This window comes from Carcharhinus amblyrhynchos, unplaced genomic scaffold, assembly GCF_965287045.1.
Source record: "Carcharhinus amblyrhynchos unplaced genomic scaffold, sCarAmb.v2.hapA scaffold_39, whole genome shotgun sequence".
Lineage (NCBI taxonomy): Eukaryota > Metazoa > Chordata > Chondrichthyes > Carcharhiniformes > Carcharhinidae > Carcharhinus > Carcharhinus amblyrhynchos.
Genome location: NW_027649780.1, coordinates 8,045,106 through 8,071,183, shown reverse-complemented (window position 1 = coordinate 8,071,183; position 26,078 = coordinate 8,045,106). Strand labels below are relative to the sequence as shown.

Here is a 26,078-nt window from a genome sequence, read left to right as displayed (position 1 = left end):
TCACAGTGTGGTTTCTGTGCTGAAAGGTCTGTAGTGAACATGATCTTCTGCACACACCAGCTACAAGAGAAGTGAACAATTGGTATTGAATCTAAAATGCTGCCAGTTCCTGTATTGAGAAAAGTGAAATGTTCTAATTACTGAATGAAAGTAAACCTGAAAGTGAATCACAATTTACTTGTACAATTGGAAAAGGTGTGAAAATGTTTGGTTCCCTGGAAATCAACTTCAGCTGTAAGAGGGTCCACCCTCTTTAACTCCATTGTCTAAGAAGGTTGAAGAGGTACCTTTTTTCAGTTTATTTTTTTCTTGAGTTATAACAGTTATTTGGAAAGACACTTGAACAAAGACAAAAAAAAACTTTTGGGGCCAAATAAGATCGAAATGTGATAGGTTCATTTTTGATCTGAAAATCAATTTGACACAAATGTGCATACTTGTGAGCCCTTGCTTCACCCTTTTACAATCAGGCAGCACGGTGACAATTTAATCCAAAGATTCTGTTCTTAAAGATTTTATTTCATTCCATTTGTTGTCATTTAAAACAAAGTTCCTGAGAACAGGAGATCCTGAGCGTTACCCCGCCAAACTGGAACAACTGTCTGAACATCTGTCTCTGATCTCAATTACACCATTATGTGAGAGTCTAACTGGACAGTAAAGTTTCTGCAGTCTCCTGAAACAGAGAGAATGGGAAGCCCCATTTGGAATCAAAGGTGGAAAAAATTCACACCAGTGATTGGGAATTGGAATAATTCACTCTGGGGTTAGTTGAATGGAACAAACAAACGGATATCCGCGTACATTCTAGTGGAAATTAGGAAAGTGAAGATGAGACAAGTAATTAATTGATAGTTTTCTCTTGGAGATGTTTGTATTCTTGCTTGTGAATGTAAAAACAAAACTGAATCTGATAGTCTGGCTACTACCTGAAGGAAGAAACTATTGGAACCACTCTCTACTGTAAATGGAGTTTTTTTCCTTCCATGTTCAAAATCCAATAATATTCAGGTTATGATAAACTAACAACTCTGTCAGATTTTGATGTGATGCTTGGATGGAATTCCCAACTGCAATACACCTCTTTCAATTCCCTGTGAAGTTTATTTAAAACAGAAAAAAGAGAGTGAGCGAGAACCCATGAGAGAGATAAGCAAACATCTTCACATAGAGACCACCTTAATATCACTTGAAAATTTGAGTGGACTGTCTTAGACAGCACTTGGACCCATTATTTTGGGATACCAGTGTGTGTGTGCAGATGTTTCTTGGACCAGGGGACGCAGATTCAAGATAAGTGGCAGTAGGGGTAGAGGGGACATGAGAAAAAACTTCTCACAGTTCAGGCATTTAAAAGGTTTCTCATTAGTGTGAACTCGGGGATGTTTCAGTAGGTGAGATGACTGAGTGAATCCCTTCCCACACACACAGCAGGTAAATGGTTTCTCCCCAGTGTGGATTCGCTGGTGTTTCAGCAGATCAGATAACTGAATAAATCCATTCCCACAATCGGAGCAGGTAAATGATCTCTCCCCAATGTGAACTCGCTGATGTATTATCAGGTGGGATGACTGAATCCCTTCCAACACACAGAGCAGGTGAATGGCCTCTCCCCAGTGTGACCACTATTACATCATAGCGGAGCCTTAGTGATGAAAACAGTTTTGTTCCAGATGCAGCAAGTCCATTACTGATAGATCTGGAATGAAAATAGTGGGAAAGAAACCATCCCAAGGTATTTCAGAGGACTTCAATAAAAGAAAGCATTAGTGGTTTGCATTGTTGCCTCACAGTACCAGGCCTTGGGTGACTATCTGTCTGGAGTTTGCACATTCTCCCTACGTCTGCGTAGGTTTCCCTTGGATGCTCCGGTTTCCTCCCATGTGCAGGTTAGGTAGATTGAACGTACTAAATTGCCCCATAGTGTCCCAAGCTGTGCAGGTTAGATGGATTAGAAATGGTAAATGCAGGGATAGGATGCGGGAGAAGTTCTGGGTAAGATTCTGTCAGAATGTTGGTACAGACTCGAGAAGCCCAATAGTCTTTTGTGCACTGTAGGGATTCTATGAGCAATAAGACTACAATATTAGGATAGATGGGAAAAGCCTGAATGGAGAGACAGATCTTGAATCAGGAGAGAGAGAGGTGGACAGTTCTGGGAGGGGATTTGTACCCAGACCCTGCCACCAATGGTGGAATAATTAAAATCAGGGATGCTCAAGAGGCCAGAATGAGAAGAGTGCAGATATCTAGGGGCCAAGCTAAATTGCCCTTTAGTGTCTCAAGATGTGTACATTAGAGGAATTAGCAGGGTAAATACTTGGGGTTATGGGACAGGACTGGATGGGACTGCCTCTGTGTGTCAGGGGGATTGTGTGAGGTTACAAGGATAAGGCTTGCATGGGATTGTTAACAGTGCAAACTTGATGGGTCAAATGGCCTCCTTCTGCACTGAAGGGATTCTGTGATTTCAGAGAATTGTGAAATTGGAGATTACTGAGATCAGGAAGGATAAAGTCATGGAGGAATTCGAAAATAAGGATGTGAATTTTAAAATCGAGGCATGACTTGGCTTAAAGCCCACGTAGGTCAGTAAGCAAGGCAGGAGTGGGGGAAGATGGATAAATAGGATTTGGTGTGAGAAAGCAGACGGGCGGCAGAGTTTTGGATGACATCAGATTTTGATGTGGGGAGTGGAGTGAATGTGAGAGGCTGCTCAGAAATATATTGGAATCATCAAGACTAACGGTAACAGATGAGCTGGGGTGGGGTGGAGACTGTGGACATTATGGAGATTGAAATATTTGGAATCAGTAATGGGATGGATACGTGGTCACAAACTCATCCTGTTATTAAATCTGACACAATGGCCTGAATTTTTCATCCGTTGGGTACACTCACATGGGAGTGCCTGGAAGCGGGTCCAATCAGCCCTGGCAATCGGTCTTGGAAAGTGATTTCATGCTGGCTGGCTGATTAATGGGCAGTGTGAAATGTGCGCTGGGAAAGGCTCAGTGCTGCCGGGGAGGGGGGGAGGGAAGGGGATGGGAACCGAGAACAGCAAGGGTGCTCTTGGCATTTCCAATCAGTTCATTCAAGGGGACAGCTGCTGTGGATCCTGTCTCACAGCTACAGTCCTGTAAAAAAATAAACTGCGATGGAGCTCCTCACACTTATTGGAGGCGAGGATGGAGGAGATGGGGAGAGGGAGAACCCTTCAAAAGGAATTAACTTCTGTTAGTGATATTCAAAAGACGCAACACACTGTGTTTAACACAAAGCTGATTTATTTGACTCTTATCCAGAATATTTACACCTGTAAGCGGGCTGGTGTTTATTAACATCAGCAGAACCAGACTCCAGTGAATGATATTCAGGTTATTAAAACCCAATCACTATAGTTACTTGTGGCCTCGTTGGTGTCTCAGCAGATGGGATGACTGAGTGAATCCCCTCCCACACACAGAGCAGGAGAACGGTTTCTCCCCGGTGTGAATGCGCCGGTGTTTCAGCAGATTGGATGAATGATTGAATCCCTTCCCACACTCAGAGCAGGTGAGCGGCCTCTCCCCAGTGTGAATTCTCTGGTGTACAGTGAGCTGAGATGATTTCCTGAATCCAGTCCCACAGTGAGAGCATCTGAACGGTCTCTCATCAGTGTGAACACGTTGATGGGTCACCAGTTCCCTAGAACTTTTAAAGCACTTCCCACAATCCAGGCATTTAAATGGTCTCTGGTCAGAGTGAACCCGCTGATGGGATGTCAGTTCCACAGAACTTTTAAAGCACTTCTCACAGTTCAGGCATTTAAAAGGTCTCTCATTAGTGTGAACTCGCTGATGTTTCAGTAGGTGAGATGACTGAGTGAATCCCTTCCCACACACACAGCAGGTAAATGGTTTCTCCCCAGTGTGGATTCGCTGGTGTTTCAGCAGATCAGATAACTGAATGAATCCATTCCCACAATCGGAGCAGGTAAATGATCTCTCCCCAGTGTGAACTCGCTGATGTATCATCAGGTGGGATGACTGAGTGAATCCCTTCCAACACACAGAGCAGGTGAATGGCCTTTCCCCAGTGTGACCACGTTGGTGTCCTAACAGATTGGATAACTGAGTGAATCCCTTCCCACAATCAGAACATGTGAATGGTCTCTCCCCAGTGTGATCTCGCTGGTGTTTTAACAGACTGGATGACTGAGTGAAACCCTTCCCACACTGAGGGCAGGTGAACGGTCTCTCCCCAGTGTGACTGCGTTGATGAGTTTCCAGGTCAGATGGGTAACTAAATGCCTTCCCACAATCCCCACATTTCCACAGCTTCTCCCCACTGTGACTGCGCTTGTGTCTCAACAGGCCAGATGATCGACTGAAGCCTCGTCCACACTCACAACACGTGTATGGTTTCTCCTCACTGTGAACAGTGCTCTCTCTTTCCATGTTTAAAATTCAATGATATTCAGGTTACGATAAATTATACGCCTCTGTCAGCTCCTGGTATGATGTTTGGTTTCAGTTTCCTGACTGCAAATCCACCTCTTCTAAAACCCTGTGAAATTGATTTAAAACAAAAAAAAGGAGTTAGAGAGAACCCACAAAAACACAAAGGCAACTTGTAAAATTGAGCTGAATGAACCTGGTAATTTGTCTGACACTAGGAAAAAGTGACTATGAACAGTGCTGGATTATCATAAAAACCCAACTGATTCACTAATGTCCTTCAGGGAAGGGAACGTACCACCCTGTCTGGGTCTGGACAGACTCAGGCCTCTACATAAGGAGAGTACAAGACAGTGGGAGAGAATGGAGGGCAATGCAAGAGGTGAGGTTGTGCAGGGGGAGGTGCTGGTGATGGTGGGAGAGGAATTTTACACATCTATAACTCAGCTGCAGCTTTGACAGAATCTCCCAAACCCTCAACTTCCACCAACTGGAAGAACCAGGATCACAAGTGTGTATGAACATCTCTAAATTCACCTTCAAGTCTCGCACATTTAGGGATTTTCACAGTAACTTCATTGCAATGTTAATATCAGCCTACTCGTGACATGAATAAACAAACTTTTTAAAAAGACGTTAAACACATTGTCCTGACTGTCTGACATCAGTACTGGATGAACAGATATTTTATATATTGGGAAGACTGAAGCCATTGGGTTCAGTCTTTGCTACAAATTTTACTCCCCAGCCACCAACTCCATCTCTCTCCCTAGTAATAGTCTGAGGCTGAACATGAATGTTCACAACCACAGTGACATATTTCACCTCAAGAATTAGGAGTAGGCCATTCAGTCCATTAGGTCTTTCACCTCTGTCAATGTTTCAAGTCTGGATGACAACATTCCACTCACTTTCTTTATAATCTGCTGTACCTGCCTGCTAGTTTTCTGTGACTGGTGAATGAGGACACCCAGATCCTTCTGCACTGGAGCATCCCGAAGTCTCTCCCCATTTCGATAATAAGTCGCCTTCCCAACACTCCAGCCCAGGCAACATGTTGGTGGCTCTCCCCTGCACTCTTTCTAGTACAATCACATCCTTCCATAGTGTTTCTCAGTGTTATGTTCTGTCCAATTCTGTCAGTTGATGTTTCTGAGATTCACCGTGGGACGCTCTCCTACATTAAAGGTCTGATCTAAATGAAAGTTAGTTTTAAATCACATTGTAACAGACTGGGGAAGTCAGGATTAAAATAATATCTAGGTAAATGGAATTTGGACACAGACCAGCCGTGACCGCAGTCAGTAAGAGAACAGGCTCAAGGGGGATAAATGATTTCCTCCTGTTCCCAATAAACTTGGGCTCAAACACCAGCTGATGAATGGAAAGTGATAGGAGAACTGGGGGGGAAGACATTTCACTAGAAACCAGCAGTGGAGCAGAGTTAGAGAGTGGGAGAGGCCTGGGAGGGGGGGGGGGGGGAGGTCGCGGGGGGGAGCAACACAGGAAATGGAGTAACTCATTCAGCCTTTTGAGTCTGTTCTGTCATTCAGTTAGACTCTGGCTGACCTGGCGTCTTTCTGAACTTGAAGAACAAATACCTGAACAGTTAACTCCAGCTGGTTATAGGGTTATTAACAGCACAAACACACCACAGCTGAATGAAACACCAGCTGATAAATGGAAAGCCTGTTCCTATGCTGTACTTTTCTTTGTTCTTAACTGGATAGAAGACACTTCACCAGGAACCAGGGATGGAGCAGAGTTAAAGAGTAGGAGAGCCCTGTGGAGAGACTACTCAGGAAATGGCACAGGTTGTCAGCCCTTCAAGTCTGCCGTGTTATTCAATTAGGTCCTGATTGATCCATTAGTCTATCTGAACTTGAACAAATACCTGAATTGTTAACTCAAGCTGGTTACAGCAGTTATTAACAGCAGCAGAAACACACCATAACTATAAGAATGAACATGGGTCAGTGCAGGATGTGATTACCTGTTCAATAACTGGGGAATCTGCCTCCAGAAGACTTGTGGACTCGCTGGTGTCTCATTAGGTTTTGTGACTGAGTGAATCTGTTCCCACATATGGAGCAGGTGAATGGCTTCTCCCCGGTGTGAACTCGCTGGTGTATCAGGAGATCAGATGAGTTTGTGAATCCCTTCCCACACACAGAGCAGGTGAAAGGCCTTTCCCCAGTGTGAGCACGCTTGTGTTTCAGCAGGTGAGATGAATTACTGAATCCCTTCATACACACAGAGCAGGTGAATGGCCGCTCCCCAGTGTGAAGTCGCTGATGAGTGCGAAGGTTGAACATTCGACTAAAACTCTTCCCAAACGCGGTGCAGATGAACAGAGTCTTCCCAGTGTGACTGTGCTGATGTGCTTCCAGCTGGGATGGAGAACTGAATTCCTTCCCACAGTCCCCACATTTCCACGGGGTCTCTATGGTGCAGATGTCCTCGTGTCTCTCCAGGTTGAATCAGGTAATGTGTGTATATTTCAAATATCCTGTAAAAGGAGTTTAGAAACATCATCATTGTCAGACAGGATCAAAATTCAGAAGACATTTCTACTTTCTGTGGAACAGTAAAGCAGTAAATCCTCATCCTGCACACTTTCCCCCCTCCCTGTCCTGCAACCAACTCCCTCATTGGCCAACCATCTCATATTTCAATGGACTGTCACGTGTTCGAGTCCAGAGTCCCAAGCTGCATGGCGTATGGGTGCTGTATGGCATATGGGTGTAAGATGGATCTGTGCAGCACCCTCTTCCAACTGTTCTGGCTGCCAACCAGCCCCTGCCCACCCACACATTTCTAGCAGCACCGCACACAATACTGCTCACCTGATCCAACAGACTCATGAAGGATGTCCTTTCATTTTCTTTGAGCGAGTTGCTCAGCTTGGCAAACCCAGTGTGAAATATCTTCACAGATCTTTTCTCCCACCCTCTGTTCTGCCTGGGTTCAGTTCTCTTTTGGAAAGAGTGAAAATAAAAACCAATCAATTATTTTCTCTCCTGGTCACTACAGGGAGTTTCTTATTGGGGGTGTTGGGGCCTCCAGCGGGTGTTTGTGAATCCTCCCCGCCCACCTCCCAGGGTTTCCTTCCTTCCCAGAGATCAGAGTCCTCATTGATTTGAGGCCAAAGTGTAACCTCTTATTTATTGTCCCCCTCCCCCATCCTCTGATGTGAACCATCCTCCAGTGGCTGAGCCAGGATGGGGCTGTTAACCTGGGCCTGTTCCCGGGAGGGAGGGAGGGAGAAGCCCCGCAGCTGCAAACCAGGGAGCTGACAATGATTCTGAAGGGTTTGCGGATCCACAAAGTGTTTCCAGACCCGCCCAGCCACCGCCTAACGCTGACTCCGCTTCTCCGGGACAAAGGACTCTCGCTCCCCAGGCGAACAAAGGAATTGCGCATGCTCCACATTCAGACCGAGTGTCCAGCCTCATCAGCTGGAGTGCGTATGTCCCAGATCGCAAGGCCCCGGGGAGAGTGATTGACAGCAGCTCCGGACCAATAGGAGGAGGGGGCGGACCTGGAGGACTTCAGTGGAGTAGCTGGTCCTCCAACCAATCAGGGTGAAAGAGGGGCTCCGACTGAAGCATGCGCAGTGCGTGTAATGGCGACAGCGATTGCTTATTACCTAGGATCTGTAATTTGTAAGCGGAAAATCGCCGATCGGTGGGTAGAATGGAACCGGCGAATGGACGGGAGGGTTTCATAAACAGTTGTGCGATTTGTAAACTCCCCCCAAAATTATCCGGTTACTCTATTTGCATCGAGCGGGTCAAAGATCCCTGAGATCGGCCCATGAGTTAACGACCTCCATCTTTATTGAGGGCAAGGTGCGGCGGTGTGCATGGATGATCGCCATCTTTGTAAGGGGCAAGATTGTCAATGAGTGCGAGGAGCTTGTTCTCCATTGTTCAGAATGGAGACAACATGTCTATCAAACTGCATCAACCCTCTGAATCCCAATGTCTTATTGATGAGTCAGAGAGGTGACAGAGAAGGAAAGAAACAACAAGATGTTTTCTAAATATTTTAAGGGTAAGAAGGTAATCAGGGAAAAAGTAAGTTGGTAGGTTAGGAATCAATTGCCCATTCAGCAACCTGGACGTGGAGCCAGAAGATGTATTTGAAGTATTAAATGAGTATTTTGTATGAATGTTCACTGTGTGGAAGGACAATGTAGGTATAGAAAGCAGGGACGGTAGTGTGATAGAATTGAACAGATTGTGATTGGTGGTATGGTAAATAGCGAGGAAGACAACCTTATATTACAGGGTCAAAGAAACAGACTGGTCAGATGGGAGGAACAGTGGCAAATGGAATTTAACCCTGAAAAGTATGAAGTAATGAATTTTGGGAGGAGGACAAGGCTAGGGAATACAGAGACCAGAGGGATAGTGCGGAGCATTCCCAATTATCACTGAAGGCAGTAGGACAGGGAGACAGGTGGTTATGATGGCTCTGTATAAAACAGTTGTTAGGCCACAACTCGGATCCTGTGCGCTGTTCTGTTTTGAACACTATAGGAAGGATGTGATTGCACCAGAGAGAGTGCAGAGGAGATTCACCAGGATGTTGCCTGGGCTGGACCATTTCAACTATGAAGAGAGGCTGGTTAGGGGGGGATTGCATTCCCTGGAGCAGAGAAGGCTGAAAGGCGACCTGACTGAGGTGTACAAGATTATCAGGAACATAGATCAGGTAAATTGGAAGGAACTTTTCCCTTAGCAGAAGGGTCAATAACCAGGGGGATAGATTTAAGTGAAGGGGCAGGAGATTTAGAGTAGAATGAAGGAAACAACTTTCACTCAGAGGGTGGTGGGAATCTGGAACTCACTGTCTTGAAAGAGGCAGGAATCCTCACATTATATAAGAAGCATTTAGAAGACCATGTGAAACACCATAGCATTCAAGATTATGAACCAATTGCTCAAAAATGGGATTAGGATAGATAGTTGCTTAATGGCTGGCACAGACATGATGGGCCAAAGGGCCTCTTTCTTCATTGTAAAACTCTGTGACTCTACATGGAGGGAATTTCGGGTTCAATTCCTGGCTTGGGTCACTGTCTGTGTGGAGTTTGCATATTGTCCCCGTGACTGTTTAGGTTTGCTCTGGGTGCTCCGATTTGCTCCCACAGTCTGAAAGATGTTCTGGTTCGGTGCATTGACCTACACCAATGTACTGGAACAGACGTCGAAATGTGATGACTAGAGGATTTTCACTGTGACATTATTGCAGTATTAATGTAAGCCTTTCTGTGACACAAGAGTTATTGTTGAATTCAAAAATTCAAATTGCATTGGATTCACTGAGGGTGCTGTGTGGGGAATTGAATTGAACCCGTATGTCTATATTATTAGTCTGGGACAGTTCAGTGACATGATCACTGTCCTACGATCTCTACCTTCCAAATATGTTATTCAATTTTAAATTAATTATTGAGCAACCTATATGATTACATGTACATTTCTGTTCAGTGCCCTCTGCTGACTGCCCATTGCTCAGCAGGAATAGGCAGATGTCACGATTCTCTCCGCTTTTTTTTCCTTTGGATGATCAGAGGTGCAGAAATTAATACAACTCAAACATTCAGCTGCAAACAGCCAGAACCAAAATTTCAACTACAGAGACCAAAAGGAGAGAAAAAAAAAAGCACATACTGGGCAGTTTCGATGGTTTCAGGACATGGAAATTAATTTGTTTTTATGTGTGCTATAGATTTGAACTCACGGCTCAGCGCTGAAAGAGTTAAAGGAAAAGTGAATATTTTTAAGACACGGGTTGATGGGTTTTTGATGGGAGAGGGGATTAAGGGTTATGGGGAGAGGGCGGGAAAGTGGAACTGAGCAGCGACAGATCAGCCATGATCTTATTGAATGGCGGGGCAGGCTCGAAGGGCTGGATGGCCTACTCCTGCTCCTATTTCTTATGTTTCTTATGTTCTTATGAACATGCGATGAGCCGGAGCTAGTATAAGTGCATCAGTGCAAGTAAGACCAGAACCTTGCAGTCATGGAGTATAGGGGCAATCTCTCTGTCTCTCTCTCTCTCTCACACACACACGCTCACGCACACATACTTTCACACACGCACATACACATACTCAAACAAACACGTGTACAAAAAAACTCACACTCAGGTATGCACACACACTCAGACAACAACGCAAATTCTCTTAGACAAAAGCTGACACAAACACACACAAACACAGACATGGACAAAGACAGGCAGATTGTCTCAGGCAAAATGACACAGAGACATCAACGCACACATGCACACACACACACACACACACACACACACACAGATATGCAGACACACACACACATAAACAGACACAGACACACGCACACGCATAAAGACACACACTGTCAGATAAACACACACATGGACGCGCGCTGATACACACTGACAAACACAGACACACACAGTGCAGACACAAATGCTCAGGCAAACTCAGAAATACACACACACACACACACACACACACTACCTCTCAGCTAAATACACACACTCAGATAAACAAACAGGCACAGCCACACACAAGCAGAGTTTCCGAAATAATATGCACGGATGCACCCATACAGAGCCAAACACAGACACTGCTTTCTGTTAGCCCTATTGATGGTTGGGATGGAGGTTTTTAATAAGAAACAAGAGGAAAAATGGAAGATTCTTTTGAGACAAGGCTGATAAATCAAAAGGTAACGAGTCAGTTTCGGTTTGGACATCAAAAGATGGAATGTGAGATAATAAATATTTCGCCTGACTTCATTGGCCCGGATCTGTCATTAGATACCAAATATTAATGATTTTATGTCGTAGCTTCAACATCTCCCGTGCCTATCTGTTGAAACTTCATGTTAGCATGTGTCTTGAAGCAGGAAGTTGGGTGAAAAGTGAGACTGTCTCTGCTTTTGCATACCATGACCGGGAGATATCCCATACCGACAATATGTGCAGTATGTACGAAAGATTAGGATAGGGATTCACTGTTGTGATTCATCCAGAATTTATAAACATTATATACACTATTTTTGCAATGTCAACATGCCTTTCGGAGCATAATCCGTGCTGAAGTTGATGATTCCATTGAATTTCAAATAGGTTTTTAAATTAGTCTGTTAATGGTGCATAAGCATTTCAAAACTAACTATGTAGTTAGAGTCGATTTGCACTCTTCGTGGATACTATGAATGTTGTTCTGATTGATTATCTGAAAGAGTACCCAGTAAATAGATTGTTTTCTCCCTTGTCATTTCCCTCCCCGTTCCTATGCTTACAACAGAAGAGTTCCAGTGTGAAGTACAGGCTTGTGAGTGGGGAATAATCAGCGGGAATAGTATTGCACACATTTCAAGGCATAATCTACCTTCAGATACAAACCATACACAGCAGGAATACAGAGAGGAGCACACTAAATAGTTAACGTATTGTATGTAGTACAGGCAACATTGATCGACAACATTGGACGCACTGCATTGGAATCTCTGCCGTCCGCATGACTGTTGTGATCCTTGGAAACCTCGAGGCACAGAGAATAACATTTGCAATTCATGTTATGTTTTATTTTGTTCATAATTTAAATAAATTAACAAAAGGACGTAATAGATATTTCACGCCGTTCTTTAACTCATCTCTAAATTTGCATTGGGTCCCTGCATAAATAAATGGATTTATGCAGGAACTCAAAAGTTGCAGCATTAGTCCACTTTCTTCAAGAATATAATTGGATTCGCTGAAACTTGAACCTTCTAAATAAATAACACTCGCAATTCGGACATAAAGGAAAGTTACAACAGCGAGCAAATACAACAGGATGAAACTAGCTGAGATGGCAAATAGTAAAATAATGGACTTTTTCCTTTTCTCCATCTCTGGATCATTCTGACTCTCTGCAATGTTCTGGGCTCGGAGTCTTCTGCGGGCTCGACTGGCTGCAACAATATGCTTGACAGTTAGAACATTGAGCATCAATATAAGGACAAATGGGAGACAAGGTATTAAAATGACCTTTATGCTATCATATGCGATCCATCTGGATGAAGTATAAAATACTGATGTTAACTTGCAGTACCGGGGAATATTGTTAATGATAATGGATGGTTCACAAGCAAAGAATAAGGGAATTTTTTTAGCACAGTGAACAAAACAGACAGTTCCTATCACCAAAGCTGAAATTTTCTTTTTGCAGTATTTTGTCTTTAGCCTTTGGCAACAAATAGCTATAAATCGATCAAAGGTGAAAGCGACTGTCAACCAGACAGAAGAATCTCTAACACCATATATCAGCACAAGACTGAGAGTAAAGGCTGGAGTGATTGAGAGGAAACTGAATGGAAAATAAACACCCAAAATGCGATTTATTATCACCGCCAGGATCATGACCAGGAGATCTGTCACTGCCATGGACATCAAGTAGTAGGTGATGCATCCGGAGAGACCACATCTTCCTCGTGACAGGATCACAATTACTGCCAGATTAGCTGTGAGTCGGAAACATATCTAGTGAGTATGCAATCGTGATAAAGGAATGCTGAACAAACATTTTTGAAACAAATTCAGATTGGACATCAGATGCAAACTAAAAGCAGAGCTGGCATTTCAGTTTTATGACCTATCGCTTTCATTGGAGAAAACGGATGCTATTGTTTAATAAATCCACAATACTGCTCTGTCCTCCTAGGATGAATACCGGCTCGGTCCTACAGTAAACAAATAACTTCAGACTTTGTGACTCAGTTAAATGAAATACAATAAATTATTTCTGCATTCACTGAGGCAGAACACATATAGGTTGGAATATTGAGGAAAAAAGGAAAACACAATAATACAGCGACAAGTAAATTGAGCAGAAAGGCATCAGGAAATGTTTCATGGAAATAGATACTAAATGCTTTCGATGCGAACTAGTCCTGGAAAACACTTGAATGCGCAGAAGCATTTTGGGACAAAAAGTACGTGACCAGGAACTCTTAAACTGTAATGATCAGAAGGTAAAACAGTAGTGGTTCACGGAAACAAGAAAAGCTACCAACATATCGGAAATATTAATTGTAAGTAAGTTGGGCGTCTATCGCTTCAGAGCGAAACGGCATGGTTTTCAAAACGTATTTCACCACTGAGACAATTATACATTGCGCAGGATGCCATATATTTTCTCAGCCGATAAACTGAGGAGCAATAGATGATATGCCACACAGATTCAAGGGATTCAACTGTTCATATTCCAGCTCACTGTGAATAAGCATAAATAAAATAATGCATTAGCTTGTCTATAATATGTTACAAGTATAGTAACTGAGTGATGATTCATACAATGTAACATCGCTAGTTAAACATTAGAAATGCATCTGCAGCGTAGATATTGTGACACTTCCCCTCTAATAATCATATCACTGAACACAGGGACACAGAAAATGCATTATTTTATTTATGAAAATGAGATATGACAGCTGTAAATGGGAGAAATTTTCCAACTTTGTTGTCACAGAAACATTATGTGTAGTCAAAGTATAAAACTGAAACCAGAAATTGGAATAAATTATGATAAAAGGAAAGAAATAGCACCGTTAAAAAGAAGCAAATCCAGCAATCATGCAAGTAAATAAAGAGCACAGAGCAAAGAAGCTTACAACACAGGAACAGGCACTTCGCCCCTCCAGGCCTGCACCAACCACGCTGTTTATCTGAACTAAAACCCCTGACCATATTCCTTTATTCCCATCCATTCATGTATTTGTCAAGATGCCCCTGAAAAATCACTATCGTGTCTGCTTCCACTACTTCCTCCAGTAATGAGTTCCAGGCACCTACCACCCTCAGTATAAAAACTTACCTCGTACATCTCCTTTAAACCATGCTCCTCGCATCTTAAACCTATGCCCCCTAGTGATTGACTCTTAAATCCTGGGAAAAAGCTTTTGACGAACCGCTCCTTCCATCCTCCTCATAACCTTGTAACGTCTATCAGGTCGCCCCTCAGGTCGTTTCAGTGAGGATGTGGAGATGCTGGTGTTGGACTGGGGTAAACACAGTAAGAAGTCTCACAACACTAGGTTTCAGTGAGAACAGGCCAGCTTTCTCCAACCTCTCTTCATAGCTAATACCCTCCACATCAGGCAGCATCCTGGTAGGTATTTTCTTTACCCTCTTCAAAGCCTCGACATCCTTCTGCCGGTGTGGCGACCAGAAAGAGGCACTAGATTCCTAGTGCAGCCTAACTAAGATTCCACAAAACTGCAATATGACTTGCGAATTTTAAACTCAATGCCCCGGCTGATGAAGGCAAGCCTTCTTGACTACTTTCTCTACCCGCCTTGGCACTTTCAGTAACCTGTGTACCCTGTACACCCAAATCCCTCTTTCTATCAATACTCTTAAAGGTTCTACCATATACTTTATATTTTCCATCTGTATTAGACTTTCCAAAATCAATTACGTCGCATTTGTCCGGATTAAATTTCACCTGCCATTTCTCTGCGCAAGTCTCCAACCGATTTATTTCCTGCTGTACCCACTGGCGGTCATCATTGTTATCCGCAATTCCACCAACTTTTATGATGTCCACATACATACGAATCAAGCAAGTTATATTATTCTCCAAATCATTTGCATATATTACAAACAGCAAAGGTCCCAGCACTGATCCCTGAGGAACAGCCTGAGTCACAACAGCTTTGGAATGAATTAGATTGGTAAAATGGAGCATTAAACAGAATATTTTTATTCCTTCAAATGCAAAGTCTATATTGCAAAATGCGATAAAAAGGAAAGTTGTCACAATGGAATGAACAGTTCATGCTGGATATGAATGCCAGTATGATAAAAAGAACACTCCCAGAGAACGAGGGCGGTGATGAGCTGAATTCAGAAAGCAATAGCAGCGATTGACAATGATTTCCGTTCCGAACACTTCATGAAAGGTGCTCACCTGGAATCCCGATCACTGCAAGCACAGGATAGTAAATGACAAAAACCAATCCTTCTGGTAATCCATGCATTTCTGTCAGCAGCTGCGTGTTTATTCTGCTCGACAATTAGCGATTGACAAGTATATAACCCAAGCCAGGCTCCGGGGAGTTTATTTGATCTTTTGCAATCATTACACTAATTGAAATAAACAACTTGAAGCTGGGCCTACTTGGAAAATCTCCATGCTTTGATGAAGTAGAAAAAAGACTTTTCAAGATCCCTGACACAATTCTGAAGTAAAATCCTCAGAAAGTACAATATGAGAACTGTAACATTCACCAACATGCAAGCGAAATAGAAAATGGCATCGGGATGATTCTCACGTGAGGAAGTTTCAGTATCAGGTGTAACTGAGCAGAGCTGTTCTGGCCCAGAAGTAAAAATTAGCCAATGTCTCGCTCCAGATTATTATTCCCTCTGTGCGATCACCGTTCTAGTGCATTCGATCTACCTAAAACGTTACGTGTCAATAAGTCCAGTTCGTTATTGCCTCTTCCATTGCATTTTCGCCGATCTCAGTTTCATGTTATTCAAAATGAACTGGTCAAGATTATGTTCATCAGATCCATTTTCGGAATTGCACATGGTTTGGGCATCTTCAGTTTAGTACTTTTGCATTCAGTGTGGACAGGCCCCGTTCAGTGCCTTTACTTTCAGTAAAATCTCGGCCAGTTCAGCATAGTTATATGTTGTCATGAAGGATCAGGCCAGCACATTGGCAGTCATTGATTGCAGTTTCATCCCAGCAAGATTGTACAAAACTCTGGCGTCGCCCACTTCAGCACAATTAACTTTAACGCAATAAGTCAGTCCCAATACTGACAATATCAACGTATCCAGTTTCTGCTTAGATACCTGAAATTTTCACCATCACTTTTACTGTCGAATGTTGAGCTTGAACAAGCTTAAAGAATGGTGAACTTGTCTTTGGAACACCCATGCGCACCCTACCATCACGCAGCCCCAACCTATTCCCTGCCCTTTATAATTGTGGCAAAGCGAACCAGGAAACCAGTTCAGTGATTTTCGGCTGAGCATTGACGAGTCCGCTGAATTCAATGTATTTAGAGACAACAGGTGCAATTTCAGTTCAGCGTGTTTTCACTCAGTTTGCACGGATCAAGCTCAGAATTGTTTCAGTTGGAATGCCATGCCAGAAATTAGCCTGTTAAATCTTCGCTGTGCTCCCTCTCGAGGATTAGACAGAATAGATCCAGAAAGAATTTTCCCGATGATGGGAGAGTCCTGAACTAAGAGTGGCAGTTTGGGGGTAAGGTTTAAACCTTTTGGGACTGAGGTGAGTAGAGATTTCTTCGCCCAGAGAGTAGCGAAGTCATGGAATTCACTACCACAGGAAAGTAGTTGAGGCCAAAACGTTGTGTGTTTTCAAGAAGAAACTAGATGTCGCTCTTCCTTCTCGAGAATTTTTGCCGAGTGATTCCTAAGTTTAGAATCAGATGATGCAGAAAATTCTCCAAAGGTCAGTTAATGTTGGTGGCAAATCCTGAAATCCGAATGGCTTAGAAATTCAAAGCATTTGGAAATGGGCATGATAATCAGTACATTATGGATACGCGGCAATAGCACGACTCGAAACAAATTCGGCCTCCTGGAGGGGAAATTAAATTAGTTCCACAAACCTGTCTCTTGCCCACATCAATCTGTATCCACATTGCCCCTGCTGCCTCCTCCTGTTAAAATGAGCAATGATACATTCTATTGCACTTTTTTTTTGTTTATTTGAACAACGAAATGTATTCCATGACCTTTAAAACAAATTAACATTTGGCAGTGGTGTGATTCGAACACACTCTCCCACAGTTATTTGCCATGCTGAATTTAGTGACATAAACTTGGCATCAGCGCTGCCAGAGGAAGCAATTGACGTCATATCTGGTGCCGCCAGGTAACAGAATAAATGGAGTCAGACAAAGTCATAAATCCCATTCATCCTGCTCCACCATTTAATAAGATCAAGGCAAATAAAGTCACCATAGTCCCAGATGAACAAATGTTGTTATTTATTCTTCAGATAATATAAGAATAACATTGCGGGTATTGGAATCTGAAATCAAAACAAAAAAATGCTGGATCAACTCAACAAGTCTGGAGAAAAACAGAGTTAACGTTTCAGATTTAAACCATCATCCTCCAGGGATATTCACCTTATTTGTATATTCACCAGATTAAGATGCTACAGAAAAGTAAACAGAACAGTTTAAAAGTTGAGGACATTCTTATTGAGCAGCTGAGAATGCTCGAGGGGCCAATTGGCCCACTTGTGACCTTATTTCCCATATTCTAATCAGTGCGGTCAAAGCGATGGTTATGGTGATGTGAATGAGTCAGTGTGGCTGGATGATCTGATAATTTCAGGTTCTAGTATCTGTGGTGATTCGGCCTCTGCCAAATTTCCAACTGGTTTGCTCTTTGAGGCGGGCTTGTTTCTCCTGAGGCCTCTCCCACTCTCTGTGTGTGCCAAAGTGACTCAGCTCACCGATGTGAATAAGCTCGTTTTTCCAACACAAACCTGATTCACATTAGTTCAGAAGGTCATGTCAAAATGTTTCCGACAAAAATAATTAAGGAGAAAGATGTAAGAGGAGTTTGTTATGCTTAGAAGGAGCTGCGACAAAGAAGCGGAAGATATGAATGATGTTAGTGATGATTGACAGGAATGCATTGTAACCTTGGCGATTTTGTCGACCGACTACATTTTACACTTTGAAATCAGAATAACGAGATGCCATTTGGAAACGAACATTTGTTGTCCGCCTATTTTAGGACTCGAAGGAGCATTGGCGCAATGTGCCCAGCTAGCTCAGTCGGTAGAGCATGTGACTCTTAATCTCAGGGTCGTGGGTTCGAGCCCCACGCTGGGCGCCGTTCTTCTTAAAGCTTTACTGGGTGAACTCTGTTTCCCCAGGATGTCACCGCTTAAAATGAGTTGTTCTCAATGTTGCTTTGTTAATACCTCAGTCACTATTTTCTGAATGAAAGGCGCCTCCACTCCTTTGGAAGTCAGGCAGTTTTGTGCTTAATTCAGTGAGAAGTTTTTTTTAATCACTTAGCACCAGATTTGAACCCAAATCTGGAATTATTTGTGTCAGTGGAAAAAGTAAAATCTACTCCATTATTAGCCAGATTTTACCTTGCATCATCATCATCTCTATTGTCAGAGTTTTGCAAACTATCACTGTCCTTTTACTGTTCTTAATTATCTGAACATGACATTTTCATCTCAACGCAAAATGGTATATCTGCCTTACTGGTGCAGGCAACTGATTAAATAATAGTTTTTGCATAACAATAAGTTTTTAATTCCCTGACCGGGAATCGATCCCAGGCTGCAGAGATAAAAACACTGAACTCAAACCACTAGGCCGCCAGGGAAGTTACTGTAGCTGCTTTCAAAAATCTAATTGATGTATAAAACCTTTGCCTTTTATTTTTCATTTCAGACATTGTTTTACACCCGAAACAGGATTCTGTTTCACAACAGCGGGTTAAAGTCCAACAGATTTATTTGGTAGCAAAAGCCACTCGCTTTCAGAGCTCTGCCCCTTCGTTAGGTGAGTCCTCAACTGACGAAGAGGAGAACAATATAACCTCAAACTCAGATCGAATTGTTCTCACTGTTATGTGTTCTGTTAGGGTCAACCCTCCTGACACCCTCCGCAGTGTGTACACACGAAGTCCATTTTTCTGCAGCGGATTGATATCAATGAGTGAAGTGCTCGCCATTTCAGGGCGAGTGAAGAGGAACAGCATTTGCTTGAATTTGGAAACCCCTTTGGGCAGACCCCTTGAAAAGTGAGCATAATGAATGCTGTGCCCGCCAGTGTCTCTGGTCAACGCGCCTACCTAATGAGAATTATGGATGCAGACACTTCAGGTTCCGTTTGTGCCTCCTGGCCTGTCTTGTGTTATTGGAGTGGTTGCTGCAGCTGTTCCGCAACTGCAACTTGGAGCGAGGTTTTTGGACAGCGACTGTCATGTTTTGTCTCAGTGTGCGGCTCAATCACACAGTAATAAACTGCAGCATCCGCGTTCTCCGTGTTTTTAATGAGCAACTGGCCGCGTTTCGCAGTGGTATCAAGACTCAGTTTAAAACGACCGCTTCGGCCTGTGCCAGACCTCTCCCTTATAATCCACTCCAGTCCCTTACCGGGTTTCTGTTTGTACCAATGCATCGCATAATAGCTGGATACCTCGTAGCTACAGTCTAACTGCACGGAATCCCCTCTCTGGACACTTTCCCAAGCGGGGGATTGAAGCACACGGTCCGAGAGACATGGACCTGGAATAAAATTCACATGATGAATCATTGAAAAAACATGAAAATAAAATTAACAATCAATTTTTGTTATTGGGTCCAACTCCTGTCCGTACATGTTAGCATCACCAGAATGAGAGGCAATAGATATAATTGCACAATGCAGTACATCATTGTATTTGAAATCTCAATAAGAAACCCGCACACAGTTCACAGCAGAAGGAAGTGAATGGGGAGGGAACATTGAAATATCGGCTAATTTATGTCAGTGACGCCCACACAAGTCTAGCTCATGTAGTTTTGCCGCCCTTGCATTTCCCGGAAACGGATGTTACTGATCTGATGTAAGTACAGCCTTTATCCATAGCTTCTCATTTTACCGGTGGTCCATATTTGAACGTATGAATTGTCTAAAGAGTAGTCGCGTCTTCCCTTCCGGGTGAGGGAAAGTGACGGGAACCACATCCCCTTGTCATCTTGACTTAAAGAAATAGCCAGTCGTCGAACTCTGTCAATCCCTTTACAGAGTGAATGGATCCTGAGGGACTATAGTTAAGGAAAAACAAAATACGGAAAATTCAAATAGCTATTTCCCAGTAAAACTGCTGCCTCACAGTGCCACAGACCAGAGTTCGATTCCCGGCTTGGGTCACTGCCTGTTCAGAGTATGCACGTTCCCCCCGTGTCTCCGTGGGTTTCCACTGGCTGCTCTGGTTTCCTCCACCAGTCGGAAAGACAAGCTGGTAAGGTACATTGGCCATGGCAAATTCCATTTGATTCCAAACAAAAACTTGACGGCATTGGAAAGAGCAAACGCTATGTCCCTGAAACATATTCAGGCAATGGTGCTGGAGAATTGCGCTTGAGAACTTGCCACAACCTTAGCTAAGCTGTTGCTAAGCTGCAACACTAACATCTAACTGCCAATGATACAATTTGCCGAAGACTGCCCGGTTTACAAAATTCAGGTCAAATCCAACGCCACCAATTATCACCAGTCTACTCTTGATCATCAGTAATATGACGGAAGGGGCAATAAACAATGGCACCAAGAGGCAGCTGAACGCAAACTGGAGGAATATCGCCCGATCTCCCGATTCGACACTTACTGCGTTCAGGACTAAACATTGAGTTTAACAACTTCAGATCATCTCTTCTCCATCTTCATCCCATTTCTATTTATTTTGTTTTATTTCATTCTATCTTATTTATTTACTTTTTATCAATTTATATCTTCTAACCCTATATATTAATTTTCATTTTTGCATTGTTTATTTAAAATCTCATTTTCCATCTTGTCGTCTCTCCCCCTCCCTCCCTCCACCCCGCTCGGGCCACCTCTTACATTTCCTTTGCCCTGCCATTTCCACATTCTGATCTCTTAATTGGCAACCAGCAACACCCTTCTTAGCCATGATCACTACCATTTAAATTCCCTTTGTTTTTGTATTAATATCTGATACCTTTGCCACCCACCCCACACCCATATCCCTCACCATTACAGTATAAATCTCTTCCAAATGTCTTGGTCTTCAGCTCTGATGAAAAGTCATCCAGACTTTGAACGTTAGTTCTATTCTCTCTTCACAAGTTTTTTTCAGCGCTGTTGAGATTTTCGAGCATTTTCTATTCTTGTTTCAGATTCCAGCATCCGCAGTACATTTGTTTATATCCTTCTCATTAAGAAATGTTTTGATATCTATATCACTATTTGTTCAGGATGGAATATGTATAAGTTATATGTACAATGGATAAAAATTAGAAATGCATACTCTACAATTCCATTCCAGAATGCTCACATCCCAATGATGAAGGAAGCAGTAAATGCTAAAATCCAGCTAGATTATTGAATTCGCTGCGTCAGCATTTAGAGGCGACGTTAGGGTTATGTAAAGTAGATTCACTGGTATGAAATCATAGATGTTGGACATCAAACATAGGAAATGACTAGATATGCTAAGTTTATTTTCATTTGAGCAAAAGACGATTGAGAGGAAATTCAGCACAACCGATGAAAATCATAGGGGGTTTAGATTGAGCAGATGAGAAACACATGCCTCAACTGGGACAAAAGGCTTAATTAGGGCGTCACTGTCATAATCTGATTGAAAAAAGAGTGAGACTGGAGATGGGTCTTTTTAATGTACTAATTCATGTAACTTGAAATGATTTGGTCGGAAGAGTAGTCGAAACAGATTGAACAGTACCAATCGAAAATCGATTAATATATTCTAAAGGGACAAATTTGTTCCAATTTTGGGAGGGAAATGCAGAAAATGTAGCAAAATCGATTGGTAACGTAGTTAATGAGACATTTCCTAAGATGAGTACTAGTGTGATTCAGTTCAAAGGAAGTGGAAGTTTGCAACCTCCTTCTAACCACAATGAAACTCATCGGGTGCCAAAACAGGCCGCAGTCAGTTTTTGTATGAGAGAATCATTCAGTTCTATCACTGTGTCGAACTGATCTTGCGAATCCACAAATGTACAGTGCCGTGTCACTCAGCTGTAGAACAGTGACAATTAAAGTTGATAATTTTGTGAATTTGTTTAGTTCAGAGGTGAACCGATTCCCGATATTTTTGGTTTTTCCCGAACTGCCACTGGCACTTCTCCACACAATCATCTCCGGGGCTTCGCCTGGATACTTTCGGTACCAGTACAGATCATACCAGCTTGCTGTTGTCGAATAGTTACATTCAGTTCGGAAAGTCTGTCCCATTTTCAGAATGACTGATGACCAATCTTGGGACACAGAATCTTGGCTGGTACCTAGTTGATAGATTGAAAGAACAGCTTCAAGTTAATGGTGAATTATTAAGCACGAATACTTTTGTTCAAAAGTTTGCAGCAGAACAGCCCGTGGACACTTACCGAATGCTAAGTAGGTGAGGGTAATTGAAAAGAAGAATTTGAAATGCATGATATCAAGCAATCCCAGTCACAATATATCTCTCCAATTTGATTTGACTACCAAGATTCTCTGCTTTGCAGGGAAGCCGATGGAGTGTCTTGTATCTTATACTGAGAAGGTCGCAGTAATATTTGCCAATGAGAAATCGAATGTGCCGGTTTAAACAAATCAGCAGCATCCAATAGCCGCCTCTGAAATGAATTAGCATATGAAAGGAAAGAGGGAGAGCAAGTTTGATTGGATGAAAATACAAGGCATGTTAATTAATTCCCGGGATGTTGTTCTCGCTGGTGTTTCCTCACTTATTTCAAAACAAAATCCCGAGAGGGAGACTTCAACCCGATGGACACATGGCTCTTATTAAATATTTGATACAATGCCCCAGCAGGATATTTAGTTTTATAGGGTAAATAAGGATAACCGATAAATTGCATCTTGCCAACACACGCATATCCAAAACCCAAAAATATTCCGCACGAATTCAACTCACACTCACTTCATATATATTGGTATGTTGAATGTACTGCATGCACCATTATTCAATTATACAGCATTCACTGCTTTATAAACTTTCAATGTTAAATATGTATTGTGAAGTTTTGCTGCTTTGGAATCTTTCCTTTATTTCAGGTTTTCAGGCGAACAATTTGTGCTTTAAAATTCCTCTTTTGCATTGCCAAAAATTAAATAATTTCACTTACATCCCTGATTTCATGAAGGGGACTGCAAGGGATCTAATTCAATATGTGGAGACGTTCTCATGGGTGAGCATTCTATGCATTGATCCAAGAAGATTTTCCCCTGCTCTCTAGTTGACTCTACCTCGAACAAAACGCAAGTTCTGTAAAAGGGTCATTTAGATACGAAACGTTAACTCTGTTTCTCTCCACAGATGCTCCCAGACCTGATTAGTTTACGCAGCATTTTCAGTTTTTATTATAACTCTACTGGCAATCTTGTTTATCTTCCCACATTTTGGCAGTGCTTTTGTTACACAGTAAATAGGAGCAGTCGAAAGTCATTCGGCCCTTCGAGTCTGCTCCACAATTCTGTCCGACATAGCTGATATCCAAGTCAAATCGCCTTCCCCCCATATCCTTTTAGCCCCACGAGTTATATCTAACTCCTTCTGTAATCGCCATTACAAGGGAGGAAATGTTAGTTTTTTTAGGGAACATTAACACTGACAAATCCCCGGGGCCTGATGGCATTTATCCTAGATTACTCAGGGAGACAAAAGATGAAATTGCTGGGCATCTAACGGAAATCTTTGCCTCTTCTTTAGACACAGGTGAGGTCCCAGAGGATTGGAAGATAGCGAATGTGGTATCGTTATTTAAAAAGGGTAGCAGGGATAACCCGGGTAATTAAAGGCCGGTGAGCTTGACGTCAGTGGTAGGGAAGTTGTTGGAGGGGATTCTTAGAGATAGGATGTATGCGCATTTAAAACAGAACAATCTCATTAGTGACAGGCAGCATGGTTTTGTAAGAGGGAGGTCGTGCCTTACAAATCTGGTGGAATTTTTTGAGGAAGTGACAAAAACGGTTGATGAAGGAAGTGCTGTGGATGTCGTCTATATGGATTTCAGTAGGGCGTTTGGCGAAGTCCCTCATGGCAAGTTGGTGAAAAAGGGTGAGGCTCATGGGATACGAGGATAGGTGGCTAGATGGGTTGAGAACTGGCTTGATCACAGGAGACAGAGAGTAGCAGTGGAAGGGTCTTTTTCTTGCTGGAGGCCTGTGCCTAGTGATGTTCCGCAGGGCTCCGTACTGGGACCTCTGCTATTTGTGATATATTTATGATTTGGAAGAAGGAGTAACTGGTGTGATCAACAAGCTTGCGGATGACACGAAGATGGCTGGACTGGCTGATTGTGATGAACAGTGTCAGACAATACAGCATGATATAGATAGGCTGGTAAATTGGACAGAGAAATGGCAGATGGAATTTAATCTAGTTAAATGCGACGTGATGCATTTTGGAAGAAATAATGTAGGGGGAGTTATACAATAAATGGTAGGACCATTAAGAGTATAGAAAAACAGAGTGACCTGGGTGTGCAAGTTCACAAGTCCTTGAAGGTGGCAGTTCAGGTGGAGAAGGTGGTGAAGAAGGCATATGGTATGCTTACCTTTATAGGATGGGGTATAGAGTATAAAAGCTGGCATCTAATGCTGCAGTTGTATGGAATGTTGGTTAGACCACATTTGGAGTACTGCGTCCAGGTCTGGTCGCCGCACTACCGGAAGGACGTGGAGGCCTAGGGCCACTCCCTGGTGTGAATTCGCTGGTGTCCCAACAGGTGGGATGACAGAGTGAATCCCTTCCCACAGTCAGAGCAGGTAAACGGTCTCTCCCCAGTGTGAAATCGCTGGTGGATCTGCATGGCGGAAGAATCACGGAATCCTTTCCCACAATGAGAGCAGGTGAATGGTCTCTCTCCAGTGTGAACTCGCTTGTGTCTTAATAGGTTGCATAACTGAGTGAATCCCTTCCCACACTGAGAGCAGGTGAATGGTCTCTCCCCAGTGTGAATTCGCTGGTGTGTCTGCAGGTTGGACAAATCACTGAATCCCTTCCTACATTGAGAACAGGTGAATGGTCTCTCCCCAGTGTGAACCCGCTGGTGTGTCTGAAGGTTGAATGAATTACTGAATCCTTTCCCACACTGAGAGCAGATGAATGGCATCTCCCCAGTGCGAACTTGCTTGTGTCTCAACAGGTGGGATGACTGAGTGAATCCCTTCCCACACTCAGAGCAGATGAATAGCCTCTCCCCAGTGTTAAGTTGCTAGTGTCTCTGCAGGGTGCTTGACTGAGTGAATCCCTTCCCACACTGAAAGCAGATGAATGGCCTCTCTCCAGTGTGAATGCGCCAATGGTTTTCCAGCTCTGCTGGAGCTTGGAATGTCTTCTCACAGTCCCCACATTTCCATGATTTCTTCATGTTTTAGGTCTCACTGTATCACTCCATGCCAGTTTAACAGTTGAAGCCTCATCCAAACAACAAACACATGTGCAGTCTGTCCCGTTATGAATGGCGTGATGGTTTTTCAGCCTCTGTAATTGGTTAATATTCTTTCCACAGTTAGTGCACTGGAACACTCTCACTTGGGCGAGACTGGGTGAATATTTCTCCTTCTAAATTCAAAGACCAATTATATTCATGTCCCAAGGAATCAGATGACTCTGTCAAATCTAGAATGTCAGATCTGAGATTTCTGTCTCCCGTCACAATGTCCTGTAAATGTAGTTTACAAATGCCATCACAATCAGTACAGGATAGAAATTCAGAACTAACAATTCTATTTTCCTCTCTCATTCCCCAAAAGCTGTAAATCTCCATCATACTCACACTCTCCCTCCATTCTTACTCTGCTGAACCTAATATTTCCACTCCCCCCCTCCCCCAATTCTCCTGAAGGTGCTGATTCAGGCTGATTTGATGATGGA

General features: G+C 43.0%; 1 protein-coding gene and 1 non-coding gene across 2 annotated transcripts; one reads left to right on the top strand and one right to left on the bottom strand.

Annotated features, from left to right (window-relative positions):
- Positions 1 to 3,080: 3,080 nt before the first annotated feature.
- LOC145363597 (uncharacterized) lies at positions 3,081 to 25,572 on the bottom strand. Its single transcript, XM_080218781.1, is given in 3 exon segments — positions 3,081 to 4,413; positions 6,468 to 6,788; positions 24,887 to 25,572. Coding segments are annotated over 3 exon segments (2,019 nt in total). The 3' UTR covers positions 3,081 to 3,401.
- Positions 18,245 to 18,317, top strand: trnak-cuu (transfer RNA lysine (anticodon CUU)). Its single transcript has one exon. It is a non-coding gene; the product is annotated as a tRNA-Lys (tRNA).
- Positions 25,573 to 26,078: the final 506 nt, after the last annotated feature.